Source organism: Rhododendron vialii, chromosome 6a, assembly GCF_030253575.1.
Source record: "Rhododendron vialii isolate Sample 1 chromosome 6a, ASM3025357v1".
NCBI lineage: Eukaryota > Viridiplantae > Streptophyta > Magnoliopsida > Ericales > Ericaceae > Rhododendron > Rhododendron vialii.
This window is the reverse complement of record NC_080562.1, coordinates 4,193,972-4,213,332: the sequence shown is the minus strand read 5'-3', so window position 1 is coordinate 4,213,332 and position 19,361 is coordinate 4,193,972. Positions and strand designations below refer to the sequence as shown.

General features: G+C 38.2%; 1 protein-coding gene across 1 annotated transcript; it reads right to left on the bottom strand.

Annotated features, from left to right (window-relative positions):
• Positions 1-1,291: 1,291 nt before the first annotated feature.
• On the bottom strand, positions 1,292-17,523 carry LOC131328282 (agglutinin-like; the record flags this gene model as incomplete). Its single annotated transcript, XM_058361247.1, has 6 exons — positions 1,292-1,670; positions 1,766-1,993; positions 2,284-2,559; positions 2,638-2,879; positions 17,321-17,343; positions 17,405-17,523. Coding segments are annotated over 6 exons (1,140 nt in total), but the record flags the coding sequence as incomplete, so codon positions are not given.
• Positions 17,524-19,361: the final 1,838 nt, after the last annotated feature.

Genomic DNA, 19,361 nt, shown 5'->3' with positions numbered 1-19,361 from the left:
TGTCCGCCATGTTAATCTAAGCCTTTAAAAAAATACATTTATTTCGTTAAAAAAATTAATTTTGTTTCACAAATGGATAGATAGCAATGAGTTCTTGTATTAGATTGTGAAAAGAAAAATTAGATTTTCTTAATAAAAAACATGCATATGTTGTAAAGATTAGGTTTACACGCTGGATACTTATTTAGTAACGGAGGGAGTACTAGATTTTTGTTTGCCGGTCGAATTCTTCTTTTTGTTTCAAATTGGTTAGGGAGGAGGAGACCATAATTGCAACTTCAATCTAGGAAGAGGGGCTCTCAATTGTCATAGCATGTTCAACCAGTGAGTCATTACCACCTATTGAAAGAGCTAAGCTCACTGGAGCGTCCTTTTAAAGTAAGGGTAGGTTTAGATTAAAAAGTATAGAGTGACTTTTTTTCGTCTTTATTTAATTTAATTTTTTTACATTTGTTAATTTTGCGTCAAAATTTTATAACTTATTGATTCGTCTCGACGAAATAAACCAAAAAAACATAATTTTTTTTTATCGGAATCCCTAATTCTTTAGAAAAAAGACAAAAAAAAAAAAGAGAAGTAGTCAAAAAGACAGTTTTTTGACTTAATTTTTTTGTCTTTTTCAAAAAAAATTACGAGGTTCGATCAAATTTTTTTATATTTTTTGTTGAGACGAACCAACAAGTCACAAAAGTTTGACACAAAACTAACAAATGCAATTTTTTTTGAATAAAGACGGAAAAAAGAGTCACTCCCTACTTTTAATCTAAACCCACCCTAAATCATATCCACAGGAGGATAGTCCGTAACCACATATCCACTATGGTGCAGGTTGGACAGATGATGCGAAGCACACAACTTCTCATTCACGAGAACTAGTTAGTTGGAATCGAACTCATGACCGTGCGCTGGGGGATAATTTCACCCTCACACCACTTGACAAGATGGCAACTGGTGAACCTTTGTTGCCACAACTTGAAAGAGAATGTAGTTATGGTGAACCTTCGTTCCAAACTAGATTTCCGGTGAGCAGCTGCGTTATATAAAATCCACTACGAGTGTATTGACCAAAAGAAAATCACTTAGGCAATCGATACGTTTCATTGTATCAGGGTGCCCCACAGAGAGAACCAACACAACGTAAAGAACTGGAGAGGAGGAGCTGGACCAGTTCCAAAACTCCGATTCCATTGGCGTTTGTGCACCTAAAGCATTTTAAACCACCTCCGACGTATAGCTACTAACAAATAAATGAAGAAATATGTCATATGCAGAAAATGGAGAAACTTCAAACTAGTAACACATCAACTACCATAATTAAACAAAAACATCAGAAGGCTAGAGTCAATCAAAGTTCACTTGGAAAGCAAATGTGAGTCTGGAGTAACTTAAATAGACAACAAAAACCCGGGAGGAAACCTTTAAAAATACTCCATGTGAACACCTATGGCATTCAAATAGGACCCGGCTCTCCCAAAGAAGCCAACGATCTTTCCTACAGACTGAGCCGAACTAAAGTGTGTGCCGATCTCTTCTCCCCCATATGGGCCATACCTTCGCTTGTTAGAGTAGAAGGTAATGCATTTTATAGCCTCACAGCCGTTTTTCCCCTCAACTGGTCCGTAGAAACCTTCAACGCTGACTAAAAACTCGCTTGTTCCGTCAACTCTAATCTGCCCACAAAGAGAAGGCAAATTTATGTACAATAATGCTAGTTAACCAAAACTGCTAGCATTTCAAGTGGAAAACAGGTATTTCCTCTACTGACCGTCTTAATTAAATCACCACGAGGACCACCATGGCTTGGTGTCACAACAAGCTGCCCATCTCTCTTTTCGCATCTCAGCTGTACTGCACGTATGACATTCAAGGCTTGTTCTATGTGCACATCAACTTGCTTTACAGTGGCAAAGACACCGTCATCCCAGTGTTTTCCACCTGAGCCACCCCAAGGTCCGGTATCGCGTGGCACAGCCAGCTTCATGATATCGGTAATCTGTTACGGAGTATATAGGTACAAAGTGAAGCAAATTATGTACTAACATTACCTCTTTGACAATCACGCCCGTTCATTCGAGTAAACAAATAATTTATGGAAAGATCTCAAGCAGTCCAAGTCCAACAAATGAAGTTTTTAAAATCACCTAAAAAAATACAAATTACACGACAGGGTTTTTAAAACGTCTGAAGTAGTAGAAATAAACGAACAAATTTGAGACCAAGCCACCAAGGAATACATGTTATGGCTTGTGATTGTCAAAAGAGAAAATAAGGAAAGAAGGTGACCTGGGTCTGGGTTGCCTCATATTCTTCACCTGAAGTGCTTTGTGGCTTTGCGTAGATGCCGATGGCATTGAGGTATTGACCGGCATGGCCATGGAAACCTACGACGGCTCCACCCTCCAGCGGAATGGATAACGAATACCCCTTCTTGTTACCAAAAGGTCCATATTGTCTCACATTTGTTTGAAAACAAATAGATGTAACAACATCCTGGCCCTTGAAGTTTCCGAAAGTTATATTCAACGCAGTCAGATACTCTGCAGGACTGGTAATGTTCACCTAATCAAGTGAAAAGATAAAACTTATGACTACTCCGAGTAATTTGAACACTTCCATCTTTTACGTTGCAATGCTCACCGTCTCACAACGACTGCCACCTGGACCACCATACTTTTCTGACCATTCCACCTCACCATTGGAGCTTTCACTTTGGAAGGAGAGGGAATCAACAACCGATCCATTGCATACAGTTATCTGCCTTATTCGACCTTCAGGATTGTAAGCCCAAGGTTCGCCTTCTAGATGTCCCCATGGCCCTATAGATATGCATCCTTCTATACTGCTAGCCTTCGCCTGCACATCACTCCAACTATGATGACCTACGACGTATATAAATGCCACACTGCAACACAATACAGACATACATATGTATAAGTACACATACACGCAGAGAGAGAGAGAGAGAGAGAGAGAGAGAGAGAGAGAGAGAGAGAGAGAGAGAGAGAGAGAGAGAGAGAGAGAGGATACCATTTGACTTCCTTTACTGTACGGTATCTCTTCTAGTACACTGTCCCAGTATGCAAAGAATTCCCAACTAGTGCTTGCTTATCAAATGACAGAAATCAGAGTGCCTTTTTTTATTGGTGCCTACTTATCAATGCCAGAAATCAAACCTGTATCAGTCCAGACCACATGGAACCATATTTAAGGGATCACAAGTGTATTGAAATTTGTTCATAAAACAGTATGCATCCAGTGACGTTTATTAAGGAAGAAGTCGAATCCACGAAATTAATGAAGTCAACCATAACAAATTGACTGATACTACATAATACAGGTTTTCCCCGTTCATTTCCGATAAGTACAACTTGATTTTGGTGGTTCTATGGAAAAGGGTGATGAAAGGATTCCAAGACGAATCTCTCCTCCGCTGAGGCCCTAATTAAGGATTTGATAGGTAACTATTTGACATTTTATTTTGATTTGCAACTATAATGGTATCTATTTGAATTGTATCTATTTGTAATATGTTCACCAGCGATATTTGTAGTTTGTGTATGCATGATGTGTCATCATATTGCTCATTACCTAAGACTTAGTATGACCAATGATGATTCTCGATACAAGACAGCGTTTTTTTTTTTTTTTTCCCGTTATTTAGATACAAGACAGCGTTAATTGATCATTTATTGAGATGATGAAATTTTAACGAGGTTATTTTGCGAGTAGGCATCAGACGACATAAATGGAACAAAAACTATAAAAATAAGCATGTATGGATTGTTCTCGTTCTTCCCTTGGGTAGTCAAAGCCCTGAACAAATTCTTGCTCAAATATTGGTTACTTGTGCCATTAACACAAGTGGGTTCCAAATTGTCCAGGAGATAATGACCCTTATATGTGAGGGTATACCCCTGAAGTTTGGGATTTGTTCCCTGTTATTTTGCCAAAATAAAGACGAATGGAAATTATGATCTTGATAAAAGGTCGCATGGAATGTGGCTAACGGGAAATTTAGGATACCCAGTAAAACAATTAGATGAATGGCAAACAAACGTCTAAGAAGTAAGAAAAAGGCCCAAGAACTAAAGAAATCAAGATTCATGTTCCAAAAAGATGTATTTATGCGCACGAAGAAGGAACAAACACTGTTTATCCAACAGCAAAGTACAAGAGAAAAGAAAAGAAAGAACTTCTACTTGACCTTGTGTTGGGCCTTGTCAGAACTTCTTTGCTAGGGTATGGAGTATTTTCTTGTAAATACAACTAAGGTACGATAGAGTAAATGTAATCGCAAAAACTGGCTCCATGGACGAAACGAAACAGGGCAAACATTCCAAACCTTGAGCTGATGGTTCGCCGGATCATTAATTTCAGAGCCCAAAATAATAAATCGAGGTGAGCGCAACCCGGCCTGGACATTAACTCACCAAAACGTCAGTAAGTAATGTGGTGGTTAGGTTAAGCTTTGCAAAAGATTGGTAAAGAAAAGATGAAGATGAAGAACATGCAAACAAAAAATATAATTGTTTGAGGCAATTTTCCGAATACCTGGAAGCTGTACAGAAGAATCAGAGAGAGAGCGAATAACCCAAACCAGATTTCTAAAATCTTTGGTGACCTCAAACAAATACACAGAGAGAGAGAGAGAGAGAGAGAGAAGAGAGAAAGAGAGAGAGATAGACGCACCAGCAGTCCAGCAATCCAGCAATCGTTGCAGTAGCAGAGGGATCCGTCCGAATAATTTCTCCTTAATTGGAAAATGAAAAGTCGCTGTGCCAGTAATTTTTTTATTAATTTATATCCATAAGCTCAAGGCCCATCGTGGATTAGGAAAAAAAAAAAAAACCCTATTGGCATGGCTATTCGGCTAATAGGTTTTTATTTTATTTTTATCCTTATTCAAATTTTTTTAGTATTTATTAGTTTTTGGTCAATTTTTTAGGGATTATTGCTTAGTTATGACAAGAAGAATCTAAAAAGTAAAAAATTACGATCGAATTCAATTTTTTTTGAATAAAGACGAAAAAAAAAATAACGAATGCCAAAAAAATTTGAATAAAGATAAAAAAATAAGCTAAATGACTTATTTAGCCGAACGGGGAAACAATATACAAGATTGTGTGGGATTATCAGGCTGCATTCTTTTTAACTTATACATTTGAAATTTAATTTTAAAATTTTAAAATTTTTTGTAATTTTTTGTTGTAATTTTTAAGATTAATCGTTTGTCTCAGCGACACGAATGAGAAAAGTATAAAAGTATTGAGTCTATTGACCCATGTTGAAAGAATTCAAATAAGACGACATTTTAGAAAAATAAAATAGCTGTTTGATAGTATTTTTTTGTCTTTAGTGAATTTTTTTTTTGCTTTCGGTCATAATTTTAAATTTTTTAGACTCCTCTCGTCGATATGAATGATTAATCGAAAAAATATCATAGGAATTTAACAAAAATTCTGAAAAAGATGAACAAAACATATAAAACAAAGAAGAAAATAAAGTTACAAAGAATGCACCCTAACTACCTGTTCCTCTTAACTTTTAGCACTTTCAGAAAGTTGTCATTATTCAAAAAAAATTTGCATTCGTTAGTTTTGTGCTAAACTTTTATAGATTATTGATTCGTCTCGACATGAGAAATTGAAAAAGTAATTTTTTTTAATACTTTTACCTAAATATTTTTGGAAATATCCAATTTTAAGTTTGATTTTTTTTTGTGTGCTGAAAAGTGGTTATTTCCCAAAGTATTTAGGTAAAATTATTATTTTTTACCTTTTTTATTCTTTTTGCCGAGACAAATTAATAATCAACAAAAGTTTGGCTCAAAACTAATTAATGTAATTTTTTTTGAATAAGAACAAAATTTCCTACTTTAAGTTAAGTGAAACAAAAACTAATTTTGGAGTTCCATGCTATGGATCGGAGCCGTTCAATTTTTCTAAAGTCTCCCTTTGTCCGTATTTGTTAGTTTCTTTTTCGGATTTCTAAATTTTTTAGGGAACATCATGATTGCTTTGTACAATTCTTGTCTTTCTAAGGTTACCCTTCAATCAACTAATTCAATTTTTGAATACAAGTGTAAATGAGTACAATTGACACAATTTGCTAATTGACTTTCAAACATGGACAAACATTGAGGGACGGGAAAAAGTATGCCGAGATGGATTATGGCGAAGCATCTGAAGCATAACTCCCCACTCATTTAAACTTTGCTGAGAGGTAGGAGCATTCGGTGGAATCGGTGAACTACATTTGTTTCCGGGAACGAACTTTGCCAAGAGGTAGGAGCATTCGGTGGAATCGGTGAACTACAGTTGTTTCTGGACAGACTAGTGTTGGTACCCGTTCAATTTTTAGAAATGATTTCGTAAGGGCTTTGCGTACTAGAACAAATTAATCGTTTCAACATGGCTACGAGCTAGTAATTCACATCCATACACTTTGTTCTCGGAGATGGTCGGTCTAGATTAATATGTGCCTGGTTCTAATTTCCAATAGAGCAAAGCATTTTGCAAAATATCAATGAATTAATGTTATCCTGAACAACTTCTTAGAAGAAAAGAAAGATTTAACACATGCCAGTTAAATGTTGCAAAATGCTAGAAATCTTTTCAAACTCAACAAATGAAATAGCAGGGAGCACTTTCTGTTGAAAAATCATAAATTCGATCACATCGATCATACTTGCACCTAGTGAGACAACTAGAAAAAACACAATCAGAAGAGAATAAAGCATCAAATATATTCCATGTGAACTCCGATGGCATTTAAATTAGTGCCGCTCCTCCCGAAGAAGCCGACCACCTTGCCGCCGGAACACATTGAAGAAAAGTAAGTGCCTGTGTTTACACCTATTTTTGGCCAAAAAGTCAGAAGGCCGATTGGTCGGTTCAAAGACGGCCCTCGCGGAAAATTTCAGACTTGGGAAGGATTTGAAAGTCGGTTGCCGGTGGTATTGGGCCGAAACATCACTCCAATAAAAATCAGGCTTGGCCCGACTCTTAGAAAAGATGAGGCCCTTCAGTAGGTCCAAATCAGTTAATGGCCCAAGGCCTGAATCAGTCAACTTGTCCCGTCCAGGCCAAACCTAAAAGCATGTCACTACTATAAGGCAAGGCCTTCGAGATCAAACCCAAATCAGTAAAGGCCTGGGATTTCTCACCGGGCTTAAGCTTAGAAGGCTTACAACGGGCAAAAGCCCATTATTCACCTATAAAGTTCAGGTCCAAGTACGAAAAGGACCCGCCGTTTTAGCAGCTCCGTATAAAGCCTTGAATAAGTAAGAAAAGGCCTTGAAACTGCTCACAAGCAGCTCAAAGGCCTAGAAGCTGCTCCCAAGCAGCTCAAAGGCCTGGAAGCTGCTCTCAAGCAGCTCAATGGCCTAGAATATTCTTGCTGAAACAGGTCTGGGGAAGCTGCTCACAAACAGCTCAAAGTCTAAACTAGTGGGACCCTGCTCTTTAAAATGATGCAAGGCACGCAACAGGTGGCACGCATGCAGCCCATGAAAATACTAGTGCATAACTCTTATAGACCTAGGCAAGCTGCTCACAAGCAGCTCACCCAGATTTGCCCGAGCTTCTGGTTCTTGATTCTTCTTCCAAAAAGAACCAGGTTCAGAAGATTTGAAGGCCCACGAGAGATACAAGGTCCAATGGAATGATAGGAATGTTGGTCTTCAGCAGTGGTGGGCCCGGAGGGAATCCACTCAAACAATAGTTTGAGTGTTGAAGCAGCTCAAAGGCCTGGAACAGAAATCCTTTTTGCAGAGAGAATAGAGGTTTCTCAGGCCTTTGCCGTCCTCTTGGAGTGAAAGGCACGTTTTGTTCAGAGAATAGCCCCTCATTGGACCATTTTGAAGCTGCTCAAGCCTAGACCTCTGCTAGAAGGCCACTCGGCAGCCATGCATTGGAATATTTTGAAGCAGCTCAAGGCCTGTGCCTCCTATAATTCTCAGTTTTTGAAGCCTTGGCAGAGGTCCACGACCTCAAAAGCTTACAGCTTATGCACCTATATTCCCATTTCTTTCAAACATTACATGTATTCACTTCAAAGTAGTTAAAGTTTTATCACATTTCTTGTACCCAAGCTTCATTGAATCGATTAATGGAGTTCGTTTGATCCTTTTTTACTGCATTGTCTTTCTTTCCATTATTCTAGCAATGAGTGGGAAATACTTCAAGTCCTTAGCCCGACAAGGCAACCAACGGATCATCACGAGACCTTACCCTTTAGGCCGAGCACGATCACTCGATAGAAGTTAGACTTTGAGGCACGAAGGCCTTAAAAGCAATTCGGACAGACTTGTCCTGGCACGCCCTCGCATTCCAAGCCAATTTGATTTTAACATTTTTTGTGGAGAAATAGCCTGCCAATCTCATTTCCATAGGGACCATACTTTTGCTTGTTTGTGTAGAAGGTGATGGATGTCAAGGCCTCAAAGCCATTTTTCCACTCCATCAGTGGCCCGTAAAACCCTTCAATTAACGCCAACAATTACCTCACTCGGGGAGTCCAATTCAATCTGCACACAATATTCAACACAAACAAACAAGTAAAAAAAAAAACTGATTGGAGTGGGAGCACGTGTGACACCACATGCCATCATTTGGGACCGACTCTGTATATACCCATCACATGGTACTCAAAATTATTACACTACTACGAGGTACAACGTAACTATTCGTTGAAATTGCAAAAACTTTAAAGTAAACAGAAGCAAATCGCGTACTGTACAGTTTGTGATGGAGAGTCATTGCTGCCATGCCACGGTAACAGGAAACACTTCAAATCTGCTTTCTTTGTATTGGAACTGCACTGCTGTTATAGCAGTAAACCCCGTATACTGCCCAGCAATATTCAGATGGACTTTCTTAATCGCCGAGAAAACACCATCGTCCCAATGCTTTCCACCTGAGGCACCCCAAGGCCCTGGATCTCGTGGCACAAACAGTTCCATGGAGCTTATCATATTGATCTGTTAACATTTGAAGTATATCGATCACCATTAGTTCATGGACATCAATGCAAGAAGCTATATTTTTTTTGGGTAGTGCAAAATTTCCTGGGTCAATTTAAGCGTAGCTTTGACTAATCCCACCAAAAGCTGTAGACAATGAGAGTCAAACATGGGTCAACCAAATCCTAAGTCTTGATCACCACGTCAATCTCTTAGAATGCAAGAAGTTAAAGTGTTAAATTAGGAAAATTACACTCCGCAATTTCAGTTGGAATAAAATCTCACTTGGGTCATGATTTCACTTTGAACTACGACAGCCAAGACTTACAAATCAAATGACGTAGCAAAGGTGATCGATCATCGATATATCCAATAACCAGCTATGTGTATACCGCTGCGTTGAGCTCTCTTTTGAAAGTGAGATCACCACCGGCTTGTTCAAGAGGGAAAGCCCCTCCGAAATGCAGCCGTGATCTTATATATACACAATAGCACCACATGTACTTGTCTTTTTCAAATTTTTTTCTTTTCTTGTTTAAGCAACACCACAAATATGTGGAACTTGAATACGTGAACATTTTCAATATAGGACTCACTCAGTCTCCAACGAAAAATACGTGAAGTCGAGTCCGCTTTATTACTTCTTGTCATATAACATGCCCTTAACAAATACTTTTTGAAGCGTACGATGAAGATGCTCTAAGGAGTTAACTACAACTGAAAGTGAAGAGTCAGTGTATCATCAGTAAAGATATAGGTACCGACGGCTATGTAGAGAAATCATTCATCAACATGGAGCAAAAATACTTTATTGATCAACAATTGTATCAATATAAAAATTGAAGTTTTTCGAATTTCAAAAATCTTCTAAGGTTTATTCTGAATCGAATTTTCAAAATAATTTTTCCTTTCAATGTACAGAAGTGAAATATAAGTAAACCATTGCTATTACTCCCTACGTCCCATAATATTTGTCCAGTCCGCAAAATGAGTACGTAAAATAATACAATTTTTGCAAAAAAATTCAAATTTTTTAAAACAATTCACTAGATATCGATGAATTCTTTTAAATAATTTATGAAAAAAATTTGAATTTTTTCTTGAAAGAAATCCATTATTTTTGAGTCCTCGTTTTGCGGACCGGACAAATATTTTGGGACGGAGGTAATACTTTTTGAAAAAAGATAGGCACATGCAACCATATGGATCCGGAGGCACTACCAAGTGCCCAAAATGACTCTGTTTTGGCCAAAAAACGATACATGGATGCAAACACTTTGCATGCCCACATAAACTCATAGGAGGGACCAAAAGGTACTCCATCCGTCTCATTTTTATTGTTCATTATTTTGTTTGTCTATTTTATATCTTTTGTCTATATCTTTTAGTGTGAATTTTGAAAAATACGTAATATGAATCTCGTTTGATAGATCTCGATTAGTTCTATAATACAAAGTTTTCAAAATTATAAAAAACATTATAGATTGAAAGATACAAGCAATTTAAAAATAGCACGTAATTCAAAAATGAACAATAAAAATGGGACGGATGGAGTACTAAAATGCATTTTATTGGTTCGTGCACTAAAGTGAGCATGCATGCAGCATGTGCCTTTCGACGTTTTGATCAGAGAGACTACACTTTTAAACACCATATTCTGCAAGGCATTCGAATTAATCTTGAAAATGGGACTTTAGAAAACAGAAATAGCGAGGCCTTCGACATCCGCATGGGTATGATGAAAATTTTCACAAATATGTATCGGTAACTATTTAAAATCTTGATTGTAAAGCTAAGACGGCCACGGTCATTGCGAGTTCCGAATCATGCTTGCTAACCTTATCGGTCCGGTTTCCACCGCGACCGCCAAATTTCTGAGAAGGTTCAAGAGGGAGGGAGGCCATCGCAGTTTTCACTTTTGAATAACACTGAGTCGATGGCCCCTCCGTGGCGAACAATTATTTCGGTTATACAGCCATCGGGTTTGTACGCCCATGGTTCACCCTGTGGCCCGCCCCATGGGCCCATGGATATGAGTCCTTCTGCGCTAGTTATCTTCACCTGCACAAAATCAGTGTCGCGTTTGAGAACTCATAGGAGAGAGAGAGAGAGAGAGAGAGAGAGAGAGAGAGAGAGAGAGAGAGAGAGAGGTTACCATTGGAATTCTTGGGGTCTTTGGGAAGGAAATCTATTACTTTATACTCTTCATTAGTGGTGCCAGTGAATATTTAAAAGAAATGGGGAGTTGGGAACTAGCTAGCCAGTGGCTTTTCGATTCTCGTTGGCTTTGAGTATAAAATTAGGAGAGAAACTTATTCACGGTTTCGCACAATCTCAGTCGTCTGTTTCGACTTTGAATGGTTTAGACTTAAATGAAATTTTTCTGGAAAAGAGTAATATTTTCTCAAAAAAATTTCATTAACATCCGGACTGTAAGACCTGATTTGGTGTGTGATTAATGTGACAGCAAGTCCGTTGTGATTCTCTTCGTCTAGCCTGCTGTGCATGCGGGAAGGGTTGGTTTCGACAAAATCGTTAAAGCGCGCGATTAAATTCTGTCTCAACGGTATACGCTTTTGATGAGCCATGGTATACTAATATGCAAATTCTTTGACTATCATGTAAGTGTGTAATTAACGTCATATTTGTGTTTGATCGACAGTGAAAAAATATATTGAAAAATATGATGCGTATGTGCCTCTCCTATGCTGGGTCTGCCACTGATTGTTGTCGTCTTTATTGTTGTCATATTTGTGTTTGATCGACCGTGAAAAAATATATTGAAAAATATGATGCGTATGTGCCTCTCCTATGCTGGGTCTGCCACTGATTGTTATCGTCTTTATTGTTGTCGAGAATATCAATCACACTAATTAAGAATCAGTTTCATAAGGAAGCCTGCGATGCAAACGTAGAGTTTGAACTTTTACACCAAATGGTTACCAACGCAAGTAATGAATAATGGCGAGCAGTGAGCACTATAGACGGTACTTTTACGGAGCTAAGCATCAAGCTGGAATTTTCTCTTTACCCTTCATATTCTTAAGATTTCATTTTTTTTGCGGAACTTAAACCGACATTAACCATGTTCATTTGAGACTTTGAGAAAAAAAATTTAGGTAATGAGTGAAAAGAGATAAATAGAGAAATAAGAACAATAATTGGAGAGAATTTTTCGAAGACCATGCGCAACGAAAAATGTTGAGTCTAGAGATCCAAAACCAACATGGTCTAAGGTCGTGTTCCGCTAAAGTTATTATTTTTCGCTTTACAAGACAAGTCATTGTCTTACAATACATCGTCTTTAATTCAAAAATAAGCACTTATTCAAAAAATAAGTACATAATGCATTAAATGATGGAATATTTCTAAGTTTAGCAGAGCATGTCTTCAAAGTAGTTGTGCTTGACATGTTATTGGTACACCCAGTAATATCCCGTGCCTTGCTTCGAGAAAAGCCCTAAACTAGTCATTGTGCTCACTTGAATTTACTCTTCTCCTAATTAACGGCGGAAATACACTAGAAATGGTGGTCTGGAATGCAAAATCCGGTTTTCGAACCATCATCTGGATGGATTCTCAACCGCGAGAAATAACCTACGGGTGCTATAATAATACTCCCTCCGTCCCTAAATAAGTGTCTGGCGCACAAAATTAGGCCTTTAAAAAAATGCATTTGTTTCGTTAAGAAAATCAATTTTTTTTCACAAATCAATAGATAGCAATGAGTTCTATTAGATTGTGAAAAAAAAATTTAATAAAAAACATGCATGTTTTGTAAAGCCTTGTTTTACGCGCCGGACACTTACTTAGAGACGGAGGGAGTAAGAATTTTCAAAATACATGGGAAAGAAGGGGCCATGTCTTGTTGCATCCAACTTTTTTTTATTTGGTTGGGTGTCGACGCTGGAATATTGATTTGAAAAGGGACGTATCCGTTTGCGCGCCAGTCTGCACACAACTGTTTCAAAAATTGTCTAATGTGTGGGAACGTCTTTGACTCTCTGTCTGTAACATTACCATAAGATCAAACTTCATTGCAAGAACTGTTATGCCTAGAAACAAACCAAACACACAAGCACATACAAACACAGGAGAATGTATGCGGTTCCCCCAAACTTGGGTACTCCACGGAAGTAACCGAAACAAGGGAAAGCTTTACAAGTGAGTTCACTCAAACTCAAACTCAACTCACCACACACACACTCTCTCTCTCTCTCTCTCTCTCTCTCTCTCTGTTTTATGGGTCAATCTAAACCCCTATTCTTATCCCATGCCAGACATAGCATCAAAGGCTGGGAGCTCAAATAGCTCTGTCAACAGGAAATGTAGTTGTCTCAAATATAAAACAAGAAAAAACCCATTCAAAGCCTGGTCGTTGTATTGAAATTTATGCCTACCCCAATTGATTTGAATTCTTAGAGCAATGAGTGATAGTTTTTATTTAAACACGAAAAAAATCCATTGAAAGCCTGGAGGGGTATTACAAGAGATCTCACTGAACAATCGAGCGCATGCATATTGCAGGCTCAAATAAAACACAATGCGAAGTGGACTGATGAAAATGAGTTCGGATATAGAGTCAACTGGTCATAGATGTGTAGTAGAGGACCCATAAGGGAAAACCCAACTCAAACCATAGGGGGAGATTATGTCCAAATAAAATCGACCATGTTTCCAGAAACAAAAAGCGGAAAAACGTAAGCGTTTTTACCATATCATTCACAAAAGTTAACAAATGAAGCTTCACGAGTAGTCCATGTGAACTCCTATTGCATTTAAATAGGTGCCACTTCTTCCAAAGAAGCCAATGGCCTTCCCACCAGATGGTGTTGAAGAGAAATGTGTACCTGTCTCATTTTCACCAAACGGACCATACTTTCTTCTGTCTGTGTATATGGTCATTGACGTTATGACCTCAAACCCATCTGTGCCTTTTACTGGCCCATAGAACCCTTCAATTGCCACAATTACCTCACCCGCAGCAGAATCCAATTCAATCTGCAACCGCGTTAAAACAGAAGTTAAAATAACTCTAATTCAGAAGTGCATGCATAATGCTCGATTCGAAGTGGTGGAAAACCCAATGATTGGCCATTCGAAATAGATCGGAACTTGAAACACATTGATACACGATATACGAAATATGTGCCCGGTATCTGTGTGTCTCTCGTTATTTGTATGAAAAAGCAAATGTTAACATACTTTGTGCAAGCAATCCCCGAAAGGTTGGCCATGCCTTTTGCCATGCCATGGTGACGTAAAGGACTTCCCATCTCTTTGCTCGTATTCAAACTGTATTCCCTGAACCAACCTATGTCCTGTCATTCCTACATGTCCTGTTTCAAGAAGGACTTGCTTTATCCCTAGGAAAACACCATCATCCCAATGCCTTCCGCGTTGGGCTCCCCATGGTCCCGGATCTCTTTGCACAAACAGATTCATGGAACTCGGAGTACTCTGCTATGAGAAGTATTTGATTGTTTTAGTAAGTTAGTTATCATGAAATTGCACTTGACTAGTTGAAGAGGAAAGTTCACGTAAGTACACTGAGTAGTTATGCAATATAAGTCGGTATCATACATGCGATATATGTAATTATGTAAACGAGGATGACACTCCAACTTTAAGTGTAACAGATGAGAGAATCCTCATCTGGCCTTAACCTCTTATATACTGTCAAATTTAGAGTCATTATCTGCAGTGACGTCGGAGCCAGGATTTTGACTCGAGAGGGGCGAACAAAGAAATAAGTTTTTATTCAAAGAGTACACTCTCTGTTAATGTCTTTTGCATTCTAGTATCCTATAATATACAAGTTGATAATTTCGAGTCCAATGTGACAAAAATATGCCAAATTATCTTATTTTTTCATTGAATAACTAAAACACACATGTGCTTATTACTTGTTTATGAGAGTATTCCAAAATACTTTCATAGGTTAATATAAAATTATTTGACATTAACCTCATTTAGATCATAAATTGCAATACATTAGTAGTATACTAAGTAATTATACTCAAAATAATATTTAATACTTGTTTATAAAAATAAACAAAAAGTGGGTGGGACAGCGAGCTCCCTCCGGCCCCACAATAGCTCTGTCCTTGATTGTAAGGGGTGTCCGGTACACCCCAAAATTAGAACAGTTGATCAAAGTGAAGGAGTCAAAATTAGTAACAGTTTTGGTTAAGTGCAACGATTCAATGCGTCATTAACCCAGAAAGTTGGAACACAATTTTTTTACCTTTAGATGTGCTAGCGCAGATTCTTGACCTTTAGAAAAATTGGTATCTATGTCGCTCCGAAAATTCCTGATTTTCGATGCGACATAAATACCAATTGCATTAAGGTAATTCCCAGCACGTCCATGGAATCCGCAGATGACTCCACTTTCGATTGGAATGGAGACAGAAGTTCCGTATTTCGAACCGTATGGCCCATATTTGTTCAGATTAGTACGAAAACTGAGTGACTGGATGACTGGTTGTCCTTCGAACTCTCCAAATGTCATTTTTATGGCTGTGAGATGCTCATCAGGGTCATCAATGCAAACCTGTGAATTCAATGTTTTAAAATCCAAAGTAACAAGCATCTTCTCAAAAAATAAAAATAAAAACCAACAAATTACAAGTATACTGTATATGTGTTGTAAGGTTGAATTATCCGGATCCCTAGGGTAAACACCTACTTTTAATTGTTTGGTATGCACTTTGTATTTTGAGCCAAAGAAATTTGTAATCAACACCGTAAAAATTTATGCTAATAAACAACCACAAAAATTCATCTTAATTGGACCACAAACATTTGTACAGAGCCACGAGATTCGTGACGTGTACCGTACATCAAAAAATAAAACAAGCCACCAAAATTTACATCAAGAACCACAAAAATCCATAAAAAGAGCCATGAATATTCGTGATGGGAGTGTGCACCGGAGTCTTTTCCAAATCGATTATAGCAAAAAAACAAAAACAAAGAGTCTCACATGTTTTAAAAGTCCGATGCTATCAAAACAAACCGAAATAGTTTAACGATCTATCAAAACGAAATAGAACTCGACGTACCAACCTTGTCGCTTAGATGTCCACCGGGGCCGCCAAATTTACCAGAAGATTCTAGTGTGAGACCATTGGAGCTTTCAGCTTGGAACAATAGGGAATCGATGACAACTCCATGGCAAACAATTATTCGCATTATACGTCCGTTGGCTTTGTAAGCCCATGGTTCCCCCCGTAGACGACCCCATGGCCCGATGGATATGCATCCTTCTTCTACACTACCTGTCTTCACCTTCACAAATCCGTGTCGCGTTAACAACTCATGGAGAGAGAGAGAGAGCAAGGGGGGGGGGGGGGGGGGGGGGGGGGGGGGGTGGGTGTTACCAATGGAATTCTTGGTCTTTAACGACTTGGGGAGAAACTCTAGTAGCTACAGTGTGAGAGAAAAAAACCCCTAGGCTATTGGTATATTCATTTCTTGGAGCCAGTGAGAATATTTATAAGAGCCTATCCAACCGATTGACGAGAAAGTAGTAACCAAACTCTTTTTTTTTTTTTTCTCTTTTCAATATTGTATACATTAGCGGAGCCGCGGGGTTAGTCCACAAGCAGTTTCATAAGTTATTCTTATTCCTGACTCCTGAATCCACATGTGGGAGGCCAGGGTTCGAGTCCTGTCGTGGGCTTTCGGGATTCCAAGAAATATTCGTTACATCTATATTATAAAACAGAGCGGTTTTTGTTGAAAATGTCAAGACATAATAGCATATACAGCCGTTCGATCGTACTTTCTGATAAGAATATAACCATCCGATAAAAAAAATACTCCCTCCGTCCCAAATTGGATGTCAATTTTTGATATCCGTGTCAATTTCAACTCCTTATATCTTTCAATATGGATCTCAAAAAATATGCAATATGGATCTTGTTTGATAGTTCTCGATTAATTCTATTATACAAAGTTTTCAAACTTATGAAAAATATTATAGATTGAAAGATATAAGTGATGAAAAATGACACGGATTTCAAAAATTGTCATTCTTTTTGGGACGGAGGGAGTACTTCTTAGAATATAAACCTACAACGATGTAAACGTTTCCAAATCTTTCAAGTTAATGAAGACCTATTTCAAATTATATAAATTTTCCTTTCCAGTTTATTACCTTCACCCTATTAAATTTTTTTTATCGGCAAAAAGATGAGTTTTCATATCATTAAAAATAACAATACAAAAGAGAAACCTCGAAGTGACACACCAGAGAGCGTCATACAAAGACAAGAAGCTCAACCTATCACAACGATATGCATCCTTCTAAACTGCTAGCCTTCGCCTGCACATCACTCCAACTATGATGACCTACAACGTATATGAATGGCACACTGCAACACAACACATACATATGTATAAGTACACATACAGAGAGAGAGAGAGAGAGGATACCATTTGACTTCATGTACTGTACGGTATCTCTTCTTGTACACTGTCCCAGTATGCAGAGAATTCCCAATTAGTGCTTGCTTATCAAATGACAGAGAAATCGTAGTGCCTTTTTTATTTGTGCCCACTTATCAATGCCAGAAATCAAACCTGTATCAGTCCAGACCACATGGAACCATGTTTAAGGGATCACAAAGTCTACTAAAATTTGTTCATAAAACAGTATGAATGCAGTGACGTTTACAAAGGAAGAAGTCGAATCCAGGAAATTAGTGAAGTCTACCATAACAAATTGACTGCTACTACATAATACAGGTCTGCCCTGTTAATTTCCGAAATGTACAACTCGATTTTGGCAGTTCTGTACAAAAGGGTGATGAAAGGATTCCTAGACAAATCTCTCCTCCACTAAGGCCCTAATTAAGGATTTGATAGGTAACTATTTGACATTTTATCTTGATTTGCAACTATAATGGTATCTATTTGTAATATGTTCACCAGCAATATTTGTAGTTTGTGTATGCGTGATGTGTCATCATATTGCTCGTTACCTTAGTCTTAGTATGACCAATGATGATTCTTGATATGAGACAGCATTTTTTTTTTCCTGATATTTAGATACAAGACAGCATTAATTGATCATTTATTGAGATGACAAAAATTTAACAAGGTAATTTTGCGAGTAGGCATCCGACGATGACATAAATGGAAAGAAAACTATAAAAATAAGCATGTATGGATTGTTCTCGTTCTTCCCTTGGGTAGTCAAAACCCTAAACAAATTCTTGCTCAAATATTGGTTACTTGTGCCATTAACACAAGTGGGTTCCAAATTGTCCAGGAGATAATGACCCTTATATGTGAGGGTATACCCCTGAAGTTTGGGATTTTTCCCTGTTATTTTGCCAAAATAAAGACAAATGGAAATTAAGATCTTGATAAAAGGTCGCATGGAATGTGGACAACAGGAGATTTATCCCCAGTAAAACAATTACTCCGTAGATGATTGGCAAGCAAACCTCTGAGAAGTAAGAAAAAGGCCCAAGAACTAAAGAAATCAAGATTCATGTTCCAAAAAGATGTATTTTTGCATACGAAGAAGGAACAAACACTGTTTATCCAACAGCAAAGTACAAGAGAAAAGAAAAGAAAAGAGAGAATTTCTACTTGACCTTGTGATGTGCAATACAAGTAAGGTACAATAAAGTAAAATGTAATAGCAAAAACCGGCTCCACGGACGGAGAAACTTTTGTGTATCCCGGAGATACCAAGCCCCTTGGTATCCCCTCCAGTCCGTTTCTCATTCTCCGGCCATTTTCCGATCATATTTTGATGATCGGCTTCGTTCATTTTGTAAAATTTGGTGAGAACCTTATTCACACCAAAAATCGCGTTCATCGGACTTTATTTGATACATGATCAACACACGTGAAAATCGCAAAAAAACCAAAATTGGGTTCCAATTCAGTGTGCTTTTGGACCCAGTTTTGGTTTTCTTCAATATTCTCGTGTGCCGATCATGTATCAAATAAAGTCTAATAAACGCGATTTTTGGTATGAATAAGGTTCTCACGACCTCTACAAAATAAACGGAGCCGATCATCAAAATGTAATCGGAAAATGACCGAAAAACGAGAAACGGACCGGAGGGGATACTAAGGGGCTTGGTATCCCCGGGATACACAAAAGTTTCTTGGACGGACGAAACAGAACGGGCAAAACATTCCAACCCTTGAGCCGAGGGTTTGCCCAGTCGTAAATTTCAGAGTCCAAAATAAATCGAGGTGAACGCAAACTGGCCCGAACATTAGGGGTGTATACGAGCCGAGTATTGGCATGTTCGAGCTAAGCTCGGTCAGAATCGGTATGGAGCTCAAGCTCGAATCGAGCCAAAAAATCAAGGCTTGAGCTCGGCTCGCCAAACATGTACAAAGCTTGAGCTCAGCCTGTTAGAACCCG